The 16,800-nt window shown below is 38.5% G+C and overlaps 1 protein-coding gene across 3 annotated transcripts in view; it reads right to left on the reverse strand.

Annotated features, from left to right (window-relative positions):
- The window catches only part of PTBP3 (polypyrimidine tract binding protein 3), a 103,764-nt gene that overhangs the window by 34,555 nt on the left and 52,409 nt on the right, over positions 1–16,800 (reverse strand). For all 3 annotated transcript variants that reach the window (XM_090274568.1, XM_090274567.1, XM_090274569.1), the window contains one exon: positions 2,144–2,308. In XM_090274568.1, the coding sequence (XP_090130694.1) occupies positions 2,144–2,308 (165 nt within the window). The remainder of the gene's footprint in view (positions 1–2,143; positions 2,309–16,800) is intronic.

Genomic DNA, 16,800 nt, shown 5'->3' on the forward strand with positions numbered 1-16,800 from the left:
AGAGCATCTGATAATTGCAGCTAAAATTTCTTGAGCACTTAATATGTAGCAGGCACTATTCTAAGTGTTTTAAATGCATTAACTCATGTAATAACTTACAATGAAGGTATTAGAGGCCACCTTCATTCATACCCATTATGTAAATGGGTAAAAGACATAGATGGAATAAGTTACTTGCCCAGGGTTACAGAGGTAGTAAGTGATAAAGCCAGGATTCAAACCAGCTCCAGACCCTTACGCTATACTACACTTTAGCTGGCTAATGAGAGAGACAGAGTGTCAGGGGGAGAGGGCTTAGTTAATCTAATTAGAGAAAGACTGAGGAGGAGAATACGCTGAAAACTTAATGATGTAGAATTCAGTTAAGTGATTACGTCAGTGAAGAGTGATCCAAGCCTAAGAAATAGAAAACAGAAATGGATTAAGACAGGAATAAACTAGAGGGGAGGAGAGAGGGTCAAAGGGCCACAAAAGTCAGGGTGCTAAATAAGCAGAGAATGTTAGGAAATGGGGTTAGAGACGGAGAAGGTCTACATGTGGGGGGCTTAAGGGCTTTGGTCAGGAGTTTGGTTTAATTTCAACAACAATGGGAAGGAGCATTAAACAAGGGAGTGCTCTAACTGAAAGACTGAGAGTTCTACCCTGAAAGTTACTACTGAGGATTCTCAGAATTACTCCTCTTCACCCAAGGACCCCATGATCTTTTGGGAGAGAAACAAGGTTTGTTACTGCTCTCAAGGAGATGATAAATGGAATGACAGGACAGGACCACATGACCGTGAGTAGACTCACTGCAACAGATGGCAATGTTGAGCCACAAGAGCAAGAGCTTCCTTTGTAAAACAGTGGAAGTTAGCAGTAGCTACAGTGTTACAGGACCGAAAGCAAACACACACAGCTGATGGATCAGAGAGTGCTCCCTACCACTTTGTGGGATAAACAGAAAAGAAAATCCACCAGAACAAAGAAACCAATCACTCCAGCAACTCCTGAACCTTTTTATGGGACAACAGTGGCTATGGATACCGCTGTTAAAGTCCTCCTTAGGACATGCTTCACAAATGCATGGTTAAGAAAATGATACTCTGGAAACTATCATAGGGATCACAGTAGACCTAATAAATTATCTATTCTGATATTTACATACACAGCACAGGACCTGTGTTAGGAAATGGTGATAGCATCAGTTGGTATAGGGACTGTGGAAAAGGGCCTGTTTCCTTATTTGTAAAATGTGAGAATAGGATAAGGTGCATTTCAATTCTTAAATACACATGCACATACACACCCCTATGACTCTTCACTTAGTAGTACAAAGATCAGAAAAAGTTAAATAATTCTGGAATGGCCTGGCATTAACCTGACAATATATACTGAGATACATATATAAAAATAAGCAAATAATATGTTTTAGTATTTTAATAAATGGATTGGCAAGTATAATGAAATAAAATTAATTTGTAACTAAAAGGGACAAAACTAACTGGAGTTTTTGGGCTAGATTACAAATGGTTATGTATACAGATTACCCAGTAACTATGTTACATTTTGAGGATCTGTATATATGGAGTTATTAGGTAAAAATATAACAAACATATAAAATAAAACCCTGGACTTCAACATTTGGAGATCTGAGTTCTGACTGGCTCTTCAATTACTCTCTACAATAGTCAATGTATCAATTACCTGAGTCTCAGTTTTATTCACCATAAAATTATACAACAAGGTGACTTACTAGTCTTTAAATTCTAATATATACTCATAGTAGGGTATGATTTGATAGATTGTCTTTTATCAAGACAGTTTAGACAGATTAATGGGTAGTCGATGAAAGCTACACTGGGCATCAGTCAGTATTTAACATGATACTTCCATGTTACATAGAAAGAGTTATTGTATACCTTTCTTTCAGTGACTTTTATAAGATTCTATGTTTTAACCATTTTCATGCTTAGATATATAAAAAAAGAATGTTTCACACACTCTTTTAAATCAAGTATTTAAGTTAAAAAAATGGGGACTGTCAAAATTATCTCTAATTGGTGCTCCTTCTTGCATGAAAACAGGATGAATTTTTTTAGTTATTTAAATCTATCAACCAAAGTCAACAACTTAAAAAACTCATAAGAGTGTTCCTCCTTACCTGATGAAGAACTTCCAGAGTAACAGGGTAAAAGAGGTTTTCAATGATGATTCGAAGCACAGGGCTCTGCCCAGGTAGTATTGTGCCTTCATTGGTAGGAGCTGCAGGAAGGGCCAGACTTCCCGACTGGAGAGCACTGACAGCCTGCAGCGCAGCTTGGGCTCTCTGTATAACAATTCAAAATGAGAACTTCTGGTTACACAGAAGCATTATGTGAATCCTAAAAATTAGTTAATGTAAAGTAATATGAAGTAATATAGTTAAATAAAAATAGACATATCTATTCTTTCTGGATGAACATATCCTAACTTTATCATCAGTAAAGAGCCAAAAGACTTGCTTTCTTATCACAATGGAACAATATATATGAAAGCTGCTTAAATTTACTTATGAAAAAAAAAAAAGGCAAAAAGAGGAAAATTGGATATCGTTTTTATTCAAAAATTTTAAATGCCAATAAGAAAAAAGACACTGTGAAAGTAACATTAAAAACCATTCAAGTCTTCTTTTTCTCTCCCTGAACAATTGAATTCTAAAGCCTTTGGGTGGCATACGATAAATGTAAGTATGGAGGAGGAGAGGAGCTATAGTGGTTCAGTGAGGTAAGAAGGGCATCCCTATAGGAAGGCATCCTGGCACAGAGCACTGGGGCTTGAGCAATACGAGGAAAGCATCCCTGTAGGAGTGCTGTCTAGCATGGGAACCTGAGCCCAAACAAGGTAAGAAAGGTATCTACGCAAGGGTGGCTCACTGCTAGATATCAGAACGTGAGGACCATGAGAAGGGTAAGACAGGCATCCAGAGAAATAACCTGGCCAGGAGCACCAGAGCCCAACGAGGGTCAGAAAGGGGCCCAGATGGATGGGTAGCCAATGTGGTAAAGACAGTCTGAGTATGGTGAACAAAGAGGTTTATGAGGGCCTGAATGGGGTGAAAAGGTAATAATGGAGAGACAGCCTTGCATGGGATATTAAGAACCCAAGTAGTTAAAGATAAACAAGTTTCTAAATATCATGCTTCACTAAAAGAAACCAGGGTGCTCTAAAAAATGTCTAGTTCCAGATGTGGAGTAAGGAAAGCAGACGATGAATGTATAACTTTTTGTTTTTATGGATTTTTGTTGTTGTTGGCTTGTTGTTTTTTTTTACTACAATGCAAAGAACTGTTTAAAGAATGATAGGAGAATGCCAAAAGAATCCCTGAGAGGGTCCTATTGGTCAAATATAGTACAATTTGAAAATCACAATAATAATAATTATAACAAACATTGGGTTGGACAAAAAGTTTGTTTTTTTTCCATAAGATGGGTCTAGCAGCTGTAATTTTCTTTAACTTCATTTGAAACAATTTTGTTATTGTATTGTAACAGCATTAAAAAAGCGGTGAATTTTTGTGTAGCCACTTTAATATTGAAGATGAAAGAAAATAAGCAACATTTTCGGCATATTATGCTTTATTATTTGAAGAAAGGTAAAAATGTAATCAACGCAAAAGATTTGTGCAGTATAAGGAGAAAGTAAAAATATAACTGATTGAACATCTCAAAAGGGGTTTGCGAAGTTTCATAATGGAGATATCTTGCTGGTCAATGCTCAACAGTGAGGCAGACCAGTTGAAGTTGATAGTGATCGAATCAAGACATTAATTGGGAATAATAAACATTATACAACACAGGAGATAGCTAACACACTCAAAATATCCAAATCAATAAAGTTATTGGTGAAAATTAAAAATGTATTTTTTACTTTATGGAAAAATTATATGGACTTTTTGGCCAACCCAATAATAGCCATTCAAATAAGACAGGAAACCTTTAGTTCATGCTGATACAAACTGACAGCTGATGAGGAACAGTATATTTACATTGCCTTGAAGTACCTTTCCCCAAAGACTCTTCATTCCCTTTTTGTAAGTCCTAATTTTATGGCAAAGAAGCCAGGCAAATACCAGCCTAACCAAGTGATCAAATAGCACATCACCAGTAATGAAACAAATTGATATTATGTCCCACCTGTTATGATACAATGAAGAAAAAAAGAACATAACTTCTATGATGTTTCCGTCAAAGATATACATATACTGAATCTAACCACAAGTAAACATTAAACAAACTCAAACTGAGGGGCATCCTGAAAGATAAATTGCCTGTACCTTTCAAGTGTCAAGGTCATGATAGTCAAAGAAAAACTGAGAAACTGTTTCAGATTAAAGGAGACTAAGAAAAATGTGACTTCTAAACAGAACATGTGATTTAAAATAATGTTTGTTTTGCTCTAACAAACATTATTGAAACTACCGGCAAAACTTTAATGGGAACTGAGAATTGGAGGGAAGTCATGAATCAATGTTTTTTAATCCTCGCCCAAAAACATTCTTATTGATTTTAGAGAGGGGAAGAAAGGGAGAGAAACACGGACAGGAGAAAGAAACACTGATCAGTTGTCTTTCATATGTGCCTCAACCAGGTACTGAACCTGCAACCTAGGCATGTGTCTGTCCTGATTGGGAGTCAAACCCATGATCTTTCAGTATGCAGGATGAAACCTCATCAACTGAGCCTCATCGGCCAGGGTTTAACTTCCTAATTTTGACCACTGTATCCTGGCTGTGTAGGAAATGTCCCTGTTTGTAGGAAAAACACGCTAAGTGTTACGACAATGAAGACAGACCAAATTAGCAATTAATTCCCAAATGCCTCAAGAAATTATGCACTTGGAAAGCCAATTATACATGGAATACTGAGCACCACAATCCCACTTCAGACATGGCAGTTTATGTCATCATTTACACTGGGCTTCTCAGTAAAATTTTAAGGTTCTACTTCTTACAACTTTGAAAACTGATTTAGATTTCCACCACTTTGAGCCCATAATTAGAGGAGGGATGGTGGTGGTGTCAATAAATCAAAAAGGACCCAGAACTGCCCTGCCTGGTGGTGGCTCCGTGTATTGAGTACTGGCCTATGAACCAAAGGGTGGCAGGTTTGATTCTTAGTCAGGGTACACGCCTGGGCTGGGGGTCAGGTCCCCAGCTGGGGAGCACAAGAAGCAACCACACATTGATGTCTCTCTCCCTCTCTTTCTCTCTCTCTTCCCCTCTCTCTAAAGGTAAATAAAGTCTTTAAAAAAAGAAAAGCTTAAAAAAAAAAAAAAAACCTCAGAACCCGCACAAGGGTTAGAATTAGCAGACAGTAATTAAAGCAGTCATTATTAACTATTGTGTGTGTATGCCCTCCATCCCCACCCCCCTACAGGCAAGCAGAGACATGGAACATACGATACACTGTTGTCCAATCAAATTTCCTCTGATGATGGAAATGTTCCTATCTATACTGTCCAATATGATGGCCACTAGCCACATGGGGCTAACGAGCACTTGAAATTTGCCTTGTGCAACTGAAAGAACTGAGTTTTTTATTTTGAAATGTATTTGTCTAGGAAAAGACATCATCATCATATGAGGTTCTGAGTGGAATAATAGTTCCTTCTCGTCCTAGATTAGGATGATTAAATCTTATCAAAATTAAGCCTGCGCAAGCAAAAGTAAACTTGACCTCACTGACTTTATGTCATTATCCCTCCAACAGTTCTATTTATTCTTTATATTAAGCAATTCTCTATACATGTTTGTGGCTGCTAGTATTACTGTTATTGTTGTTGGTTCTATTTACTCCTTCCTCTTTGGCATAAGGGATATCATAGTGGAGAAATATAAAAAGCCAGGGTATATAATATCCTAATCATTCTGGAGTTTTCAATATCCTCTGTATTAAGTATTTCATTGAGCACAGAGTACAAAGGTCTCTCTGAATAGCAGGCATGCAAGAAATGCTTTTGAAAACAAAAATCTAAGAAATTAACACCTGGAAAAAAACTTTATTCCATAAGTAACTATAGTTTCTGTTTTTAATTAGGCAAAAGAACATATAAATAAAAAAGAAAAGAAACTGAGGCATATTCTTCACCGAGAAAAACAGAAAAGTCATGGGGAGGGAATGATAAATGTCTTCTGTGAATCTGATGCTAAAAATTACAATGCAGAATTCCTACAACAGGAGATAATATTTAAATGTTCTGCCAATAAGCTCTATGGAATGATTACCACACTAACTATACATAAAGGAAATAGCAGTATGATCAAAACACCAACTTTTTATTGAGGCAAGGGAGAGAAATATACTTCATGTAGAATTTAAACATGCCTAGATTATGTGAAGATGACACTTTTAAAATTGAGATGGAAAATGAGTATACAATAAAATGCACAGATTTTAAGTGTTCAATTTGATGACTTTTTAGAAAAATTATTTTAGAGAAAAATCCTTCCATGGTTATCACTTTGAAGATATATAAACTTCCAACCACAAGGTCAAGAAAAACGGTATACATTAACAACTGCTCTTAACCATTTCTCAAATGTTGTACTACAAAACATGACAAAAATTTTTTAGCTCTCATTTTAGTTGAAATCAAGGGACAAAAATGCTTGATATTCATATCACCCTCTGGCAAGTATGTCCATAAGCTGGAAAAGAAGTTATGTGCATTGGGATATCTTGTACTCAAAGAACAAAACAGAATGATATAGTAATTTATCAGCTTCTCAGGGCTGTCAAAATAAAAGACATCTGAAACACTTTATATATGCAAACAGGTACCTTCAATTTTGAATTCAGCTTTGGTGTAGAACTTTGAATAAAAGATAAATTATTATATTTTATGAAACATCAATGCATAAAAATTACACAAAAGTAACAAAATAGAAAGGGTATTGGGAAGAAATCAAAGCTATGGAAGAATAAACTAGGTCATTTGGGCTGGCTCTGGTTGCCAAGCAACTGGGATTTCTCACTGTTTCCCTTTAGAATAATCCAGTCTTTAAGAGTTTTATAACATTGTTTATTTCTTCTTCAAGACTTATAACAACATATTTAGGAATCACACTAATGAGAAAACTGCACAACTTACATAAAGGAAAATTAAAAGCTCTACCGAAAGATAGGAAACAAAATATAACTTCCTCTTCCAAAGGAGCAGTGAGCAATATAAATATGTTAATTATCTTAAGATTAATCTATGGGAGGAGGTAAGATGGCGGAGGAGTGAGGAGAGGTTGCGGTTTTAGGCTCCGGAGACCCGTCTACAGTTTGGTCTAATTGCAGACAGAACATCTCAGTGAGCAGCTGGACATTGGCGGGAGTTGAGCCAAGGCACTGCTGGATTAGAGAAAATCCACCTGGGAACAACCTGTTTAGTGAGGATAGCGGAGAAAAAGGGGACGAAACGGGATTCCTGACTGGGGCGGCTGCCCGAGCTGTGGCGGGAAGCACACAAAGGATTTTTGGCGACCACAGGCTACCCCAGAGAGGAGTCAGGCGGAGAGCGGATCTCTGCCCGCTGGCAGAGACGGGACTCGACCAAGTGGCATTGGCGCTGAAGGACAGGAGACAGCGTGCTACCGGGCAAGTGAGAACATAATTCTCCTTTATATTTTTCTCTAGTGGATGGTGGAGACGGGAGGAAAGTTTGGGTGTGGTAGGCCGTTCTGGAGGAGCCCAGGCGCAGGGGCGCGCTAATCCACTCCTCAACCCTACCATTGGGTCGCGGGGGCGCACATAGGGAAGTGCTCTCATTCACTGGCCCAGGTGCGCGGGGGCCGTGAGTCCAGGCGTCCCTCGGACATTCCCCAACGGACATAAGATCAGTGCCCCAACGGGCACAGGGAGGGCCCACTGAACACGCAGAGGACTGTGCACAGACACCCCTAGACAGCTCCCGTGGGCGCAGGGCCCCAGGCCGGAAAGCAGACCACTAGCGCAGGCTCTGTTTGTGCCCGCCCAGACGGGTGAGGGAAGGCGGGCGGCTGCAGCACGGGAACAGCGAGAGGCGGCGACCCACGGACGCTCGATTCCACTGAGCGCAAGTGTCCCTGGCCCTGCCCTAAGAGGCGAGAGACCAACTCCCGGAGCTCGGCTCAGCGGGACTGAGGGCACGGGGCAGCGTGCGAGCGTGAAAGCACCTCAGCCCGGGGTCAGTGGGAGCTCTCTGGCCGCCTGTGCGGGCAGGGTCACCTCGGCGCAAACGGGGAACCGCCGCGGCCCAGCGAAAGAAGGAGCCAATCCCGGGGAAAGCGCTCGGGCCGTCCGCGCGGGCAGGGTCACCTCGGCGCGAACGGGGAACTGCCGCGCCCCAGCGAAAGAAGGAGCCAATCCCGGGGAAAGCGCTCGGGCCGCCCGCGCGGACAGAGACACCTTGGCACGAACGGGGAACCACCACGGCCCGGCAGCAGTGGGCTCCAACCGCGGGGCAAACTCTCGGGCCGTCAGAGCGCGCAGGGGCTTACGCGCAAGGGCACCTCAACTGGCTACAGCGGGCAGCAAGGTAGCGCGCCGCGCCGGCAATCGCGGGCGCGCACCATAGCGGCAACCGGGTGCGCACACCAGTCCGGCAAAAGAACAAGAACCTCTGACCTGCCACACTAGACCAGCTGCGGACCCAGAAAAAGAAGGCAACACACCAAGGCTAAAACGGAGTAAAAACATCGTTTTCTTTTCCTCCAAATTTTTTCTCCCTTGTTCTTTCTTTCTTCTTAATAATTTCTTTTCTTTCCTTCTTTCTTTATTCTTTTCCTGGGGTTTTTTTTGGGGGGTTTTTGGGGGGTATATATATATATATATATATATATATATATATATATATTTTTTTTTTGGTTCAATTTTTTTTTCTCTCTCTTTTTTCTTTCTTCTGTATTCTTTCTTTTCTATCTTTCTTTGTTCCTTTCTTGCTAACCTTTTGGGGTTTTTTGGGGGGGGTTGTGGTAAATTTTTTATTTTCTTCTCTTTCTCTCTTTCTTCTTTTCTTTCTCCTATTTTCTTGGGGATTTTTTGGGGGAGTGTTTTTCCTCCACCTCTTCCAATAATAACAAACTTTATCTCTAACGTGTTGCATATAACCTCTCCTTCTAAGCCTTTCTCTTTAATAGTGGTTTATTCGTTTGTGTGTCTAGCTTAGCCCCCCTATTACTTTAAATAATACAATATAATTACTATATAAACCCAAATACAATACAATCCCACTTTCTTACTATACTAAGTATTTTTCTATCCTTTTCTTCTATTTTTCTTAACATACAATGTAAATATTACTAACTGGCTTGCACAGTCTCAACTATTATTAATCTATCAACCCCTCTATCAAAAATTATATTTTTCCTCCCCAAAAACAACTCGTATCTATTCTTCTTATAGTATAAAAGCTCAAATCTCTTTACATTTATATTAATACGGGCTAGTTGGCTAACGATAGCAGGATAGAGTGGGGGATACTTTCTGAGGGTGTGGGTCTCCTGCCTGGGCTGTGTGTTTATGTCTTTAACAGCATATCCACAAAAGAACTCAAGACAAAGCAGATAGAGTGACTCTCAACCAAGTAGCCAGAAGGAAGATCCTATCAAAGAACATCTGAAATATAACCGAACAGCATAAACAAACGACATAAAGGGTAACTTAAGACCATCAGGCTCAGGATATCAAAGAGACTGCACCACTGAAACTCCCAGACCTTCGATAAAGAATATTACACCACAAAGGAGGGAAGTCAAAGCAGACTACCCCCCCAATAAATAAATAGATAAATAAATAAATAAATAAATAAAAACAAAAAGAATCCAACATGGTAAGACGCAAAAATAACCCCTCAATGAAAAGAAAAGAGGAATCCTCAGAAAGAGAGATAGACGAAATAGACATAGCCCAAATGTCAGACATGGAATTCAAAACAATGGTGGTAAAGAAGCTCAATATACTCGACATCCTTAAAATCAACTATGACAACCTTCAAGGAAGTTACCAGCAGCTCCAAGAAAATTACAGGGAACTGGCAGAGAACTACACCAGCATAAAAAAAGACATAGAAATCGTTAACAAGAACCAGGAAGAACTTAAGAATACAATCTCTGAACTGAAAAACACAGTAGAATCAGTCAAAAGCAGACTAAACGAAGCAGAAGATCGGATTAGTGAGTTAGAAGATAATGTAGAGAAAAACTCCCAGACAATACAGCAAAATGAAAAACGATTGAAAAAATATGAACAAGATGTAAGGGAATTACAGGATAGCATTAGGAAAAATAATTTAAGGATCATCGGAATACGAGAGGAAGAAGAAAAGGAACATGGAATTGAAAATCTGATAGGAGAAATAGTGACAGAAAATTTTCCGAACCTGATGAGAGGAAAAGCTATGCAAGTCCAAGAAGCACTGAGAGTTCCAATCAAGAGGAACCCCCAAAAACCCACTCCAAGGCACATCATAGTTAAAATGGCAACATTCCAAGACAAAGAGAGAATCCTAAAAGCAGCAAGAGAAAAGCAGCAAATAACATACAAGGGAGCTCCGATAAGGCTATCAACTGATTTCTCAACAGAAACATTACAAGCCAGAAGGGAATGGTCAAAAATATTTCAAGCAATGAAAAACAAAGGCCTACAACCAAGAATACTCTACCCAGCAAGGCTCTCATTCAAAATAGAAGGTGAAATAAGGAGTTTCTCAGACAAAGGAAGACTGAAAGAATACATCTCCACCAAACCAGCATTGCAAGAGATGCTAAAGGGACTGTTCTAGGAAAAAACAAGAGAGGAGAGGAACAGAGGTACAAAGGGAAATGAATAAATACACGTCAATAATAACCTTAAATGTAAATGGATTAAATGCTCCAATTAAAAGACATAGGGTAACGGAATGGATAAGAAAACAGGACCCACATATTTGCTGTCTACAAGAAACACACCTCAAAACAAAAGATTTACACAGACTGAAAGTAAAGGGATATAAAAAAATATTCCAAGCAAACGGACCGGAAAAAAAAGCCGGGGTAGCAGTTCTCATATCAGACAAAATGGATTTCAAAGCAAGGACAATAAAAAGAGACAAAGAAGGACATTTCATAATACTTAAAGGAACAATCCATCAAGAAGATATGACTTTGATAAACATATATGCACCCAACATAGGAGCACCCAAATACATAAAGCAAATACTAGAAGACCACAAAAAGGATATCAACAACAACACACTCATAGTAGGGGACTTCAACACTCCATTATCAACAATAGACAGATCATCAAAGCAAAGAAACACCAAGGATATACAGGCATTGAACAACACACTAAACCACATGGATCTAACTGATATATATAGAACTTTTCACCCCAAAGAAGCAAAATATACATTCTTTTCAAGTGCACATGGGACATTTTCAAAGATAGACCACATGATAGGTCACAAAACAAGCCTCAACAAATTCAAGAAAATTGAAATCATATCAAGCATCTTTTCAGATCACAATGCCTTGAAACTAGAAATCAACCTCAGAGGAAAAAATCAAAGACACCCAAACTCATGGAGATTGAATAACATGCTATTAAATAATGAATGGGTTAACAATGACATCAAAGAAGCAATCAAGAAATTTCTAGAAACTAATGATAATGAGCACACAACAACCCAAAACCTGTGGGACACAGCAAAAGCAGTCCTGAGAGGGAAGTTTATAGCAATACAGGCATATCTGAAAAGGCTAGAAGAATCTCAAATAAAAAACCTAACCACAATGCTACAAGAACTAGAACAACAACAACAAACAAAGCCTAGGGCAAGAAGAAGGAATGAAATCATCAAGATCAGAGCAGAACTAAATGACATAGAGACTAAACAAACAATCCAAAAGATCAACGAAACTAGGAGCTGGTTCTTCGAAAAAATCAACAAAATCGACAAGCTTCTAGCCAGTCTAATCAAGAAAAAAAGAGAGAAGACACAAATAAACAAAATCAGAAATGAAAGAGGAGAAATCACGACTGATACCTCAGAAATACAAATGATAGTTAGAAATTACTTCAGACAACTGTATGACAAGAAATTTGACAATCTAGAAGAAATGGACAAATTTCTAGAAACATACAACCTTCCAAAACTGAATCAAGAAGAAGTGGAAAGTCTCAACAGACCAATAACAAAGAAGGAAATTGAAACAGTAATCCAAAATCTCCCTGCACACAAAAGCCCTGGACCGGATGGCTTCACAGGCGAATTCTACAAAACATTCAGGGAAGAACTAACTCCTATCCTCCTCAAACTGTTCCAAAAAATCCAAGAAGAAGGGAAAATCCCAAACTCTTTCTATGAAGCCAGTATTATCCTAATCCCCAAACCAGGTCAAGACACAACAAAGAAAGAAAACTACAGGCCAATATCACTGATGAACATCGATGCTAAAATCCTCAATAAAATATTGGCAAACAGGATCCAGCAACACATCAAAAAGATCATACATCATGATCAAGTGGGCTTCATTCCAGGGATGCAAGGATGGTTTAATATTCGCAAATCAATAAATATAATACATCACCTAAACAGAATGAAAGACAAAAATCACATGATCATATCAATAGATGCAGAAAAAGCATTTGATAAAGTTCAACACCCATTTATGATGAAAACACTCAGCAAAATGGGAATAAAGGGAGCATATCTTAACATAATTAAGGCTATATATGAGAAGCCTGAGGCCAACATCATACTCAATGGACAAAAACTGAAAGCATTCCCCCTGAACTCAGGAACGAGACAAGGTTGTCCACTCTCTCCACTCCTTTTCAACATAGTGTTGGAAGTCCTAGCCACAGCAATCAGACAAGAAAAAGAAATAAAAGGAATCCAAATTGGGAAAGAGGAAGTGAAACTTTCATTATATGCAGATGATATGATAGTATACCTAGAAAATCCTATAAACTCCACTAAAAGACTACTCAATATAATAAGTGAATTTGGCAAAATCGCAGGGTACAAAATAAATATACAGAAATCCAAGGCATTTCTGTACACCAACAATAAAATAGCAGAGACAGAGACAAAAAAGAAAATACCATTTACTATAGCAACAAGAAAAATAAAGTACCTAGGAGTAAACTTAACCAAAGAGATAAAAGACCTGTACTCTGAAAATTACATAACATTGAAGAAAGAAATTAAGGAAGAAACAAATAAATGGAAGCAAATACCATGTTCTTGGATGGGAAGAATCAACATCATCAAAATGGCCATACTACCCAAAGCAATTTACAAATTCAATGCAATCCCTATTAAAATACCAATGACATATTTCACAGACCTAGAACAAATACTCCATAAATTCATATGGAACCAAAAAAGACCCCGAATAGCAAAAGCAATCTTGAGACAGAAGAACACAGCAGGAGGAATCACAACACCAGATATCAAACAATACTACAAAGCCACTGTAATCAAAACAGTATGGTACTGGCATAAGAACAGACATATAGATCAGTGGAACAGAATAGAGAGTCCAGAAATAAACCCAGGCCTCTATGGTCAACTAATCTTTGATAAAGGGGGAAGGAACATAAAATGGAGTGAGAAGAGCCTCTTTAACAAATGGTGCTGGGAGAACTGGATAGGGACCTGCAAAAAAATGAAACTAGACCACCAACTTACACCACACACGAGAATAAACTCAAGATGGATCAAAGACTTAAATGTAAGCCGTGACACCATAAAAGTCCTAGAGGAAAACATAGGCAAGAAAATATCAGATATCTCACGTAACAATCTCTTCACGGACACATCTCCTAAAGCAAGAGAAATAAAGGAAAAAATAAATAAATGGGATTACATCAAACTGAAGAGTTTCTGCTCAGCAAAAGAAAACAACAGCAAATTGAAAAGGAAACCAACCATATGGGAAAACATATTTGCCAATGACATCACAGACAGGGGACTGATATCCAAAATATATAAAGAGCTGATACGACTCAACATCAAGAAAACAAACAACCCAATTAAAAAATGGGCAAGGGACCTGAACAAACACTTCTCCGAAGAGGACATACAGAAGGTCCATAGACACATGAAAAAATGCTCAACATCATTAGCCATCAGGGAGATGCAAATAAAAACCACAATGAGATACCACCTTACACCAGTCAGAATGGCCATCATCAACAAATCAACAAGCAACAAGTGCTGGCGAGGATGTGGAGAAACGGGAACCCTACTGCACTGTTGGTGGGAATGCAGACTGGTGCAACCACTATGGAGAACAGTATGGAATTACCTCAAAAGATTAAAAATGGAACTGCCTTTTGAACCAGCGACTCCACTACTAGGATTATACCCGAAGAATCTTGAAACACCAATTCAAAAGAACTTATGCACCCCTATGTTCATAGCAGCACTGTTTACAATAGCTAAGTGCTGGAAACAACCTAAGTGCCCATCTGTAGATGAGTGGATCAAAAAACTGTGGTACATTTACACAATGGAATACTATGTAGCAGAAAGAAAGAAGGAACTCCTACCATTTGCAACAACATGGATGGAACTAGAGAGAATTATGCTTAGTGAAATAAGCCAGGCAAAGAAAGAAAAATACCATATGATATCACCTAATACAGGAAACTAAAGAACAACACAGACAAAGGAACTAAATAGAACAAAAAGCAGAGTAGCAGTCAATAGGGGGGAGGGGAGAGGGAGAGAAGGGGGATAAGTAAGGGAAGGGTTTAATTAAAGAGCCTGTATGAAGGACTCATGGACATGGACAGCGGGGAGGGATATGATTGCGGGAGAGGGGGTGGGCTGGGTGGGGGAGAGAAATTGGGGGAAAAGGGGACAACTGTAATTGAAAAACCAAAATAAAAAAAAATAAAAAAAATAAAAAATCTAAAGAATCAAAAAAAAAAAAAAAAAAAAAAAAAGATTAATCTATAAAATCGTCTCATTTCCAATTATGTTTTTTGTGGGTAGAAGTTATCAAAATAATTCTAATATATCTTGAGAAATAAACAAAATATATTAACCAGTTCATTTCAGAAAAGAGAGTAAATGGGCCTTCCCCTATAATATATTAAGCCACAGGGACATTGAAACAGGATGAGAACAGAATGGAATCCAAAAGGTAGTCCGAATTAGACATGTAGTGGATACCATGTGAGCAGCTCACACATGAGGGTAGGCTGAGGCCATGCAAGAATATATAGGTATGTCTAACCAGTGTATATATGCATGTTGTAAGTAGGCATAGCATGTTTATAGAAAACTAGAATATGACAAAGAACATGTTTCACATATGTGGATAACAGGTTATCCAAAAAATAAAGAGAAACTAGTCACTGGAAGTAAAAAAGACCAAAACCTAATCTTACTCTCTAACCCCAAAATATTTTAAATTAAAAAAAGATTTACATATTAAAATGGTGGCTGCCAGGGTCTGAGAGGAGAAGGAAGGGTGAGTTAGTGTTTAATGGTACAGAGTTTCAGTTTGGGAAGATGAAAAAGTTCTGAGGATGGATGGTGGTGATAGGGTGTGCAATGTGAAAGTACTTAATGCCACTAAACAGTATACTTAACGATGGTTAAAATGGGATTTTGGTCAAGATGGTGGCACAGACAGATGTGGCTTGCCTCTTTGCACAACCACATCAAAATTACAACTAAAATGTTGGACAACAATCAGCCAGAACTCTCAGACATCGAGTTGAATGGAAGTCTGACAACTATGGAATTAAAGAAACCACATTCATTGAGACAGGCAGGAGGGGTGCAGATGCGGAACAGGCTTGAGTCACACCCACATGGGGTGGAATCCAACATCATACTCAATGGACAAAAACTGAAAGCATTCCCCCTGAAATCAGGAACAAGACAAGGATGTTCACTCTCTCCACTCCTATTCAACATAGTGTTGGAAGTCCTAGCCACAGCAATCAGACAAGAAAAAGAAATAAAAGGCATCCAAATTGGGAAAGAGGAAGTAAAACTATCATTATATGCAGATGACATGATAGTATACATAGAAAATCCTACAGACTTCACTAAAAAACTACTCAATATAATAACCAAATTTGGCAAAATAGCAGAGTACAAAATAAATATACAGAAATCTAAGGCACTTCTGTACACCAACAATAAAATATCAGAGACAGAAACAAAAAAGAAAATACCATTTACTATAGCAACAAGAAAAATAAAGAACCTAGGAATAAATTTAACCAAAGAGATAAAAGACCTGTACTCTGAAAATTACGTAACACTGAAGAAAGAAATTAAGGAAGATACAAATAAATGGAAGAATATACCATGTTCTTGGATGGGAAGAATCAACATCATTAAAATGTCCATACTACCCAAAGCAATTTACAGATTCAATGCAATCCCTATTAAAATACCAATGACATATTTCACAGACCTAGAACAAATACTTCAAAAATTCATATGGAACCAAAAAAGACCCCGAAGAGCCAAAGCAATCTTGAGACAAAAGAACACAGAAGGAGGAATCACAATACCAGACATCAAACAATACTACAAAGCCACTGTGATCAAAACAGTCTGGTACTGGCATAAGAACAGACATATAGATCAATGGAACAGACTAGAGAGTCCAGAAATAAATCCAGGACTATATGGTCAACTAATATTTGATAAAGGGGGAAGGAACATAAAATGGAGTGAGAAGAGCCTCTTTAACAAATGGTGCTGGGAGAACTGGACAGGAATGTGCAAAAAGACGAAACTAGCCCAACTTACACCTCACACGAGAATAAACTCAAGATGGATCAAAGACTGAAATGTAAG

Source organism: Furipterus horrens, unplaced genomic scaffold (assembly GCF_987537825.1).
Source record: "Furipterus horrens unplaced genomic scaffold, mFurHor1.1.pri manual_scaffold_4, whole genome shotgun sequence".
Taxonomy (NCBI): domain Eukaryota; kingdom Metazoa; phylum Chordata; class Mammalia; order Chiroptera; family Furipteridae; genus Furipterus; species Furipterus horrens.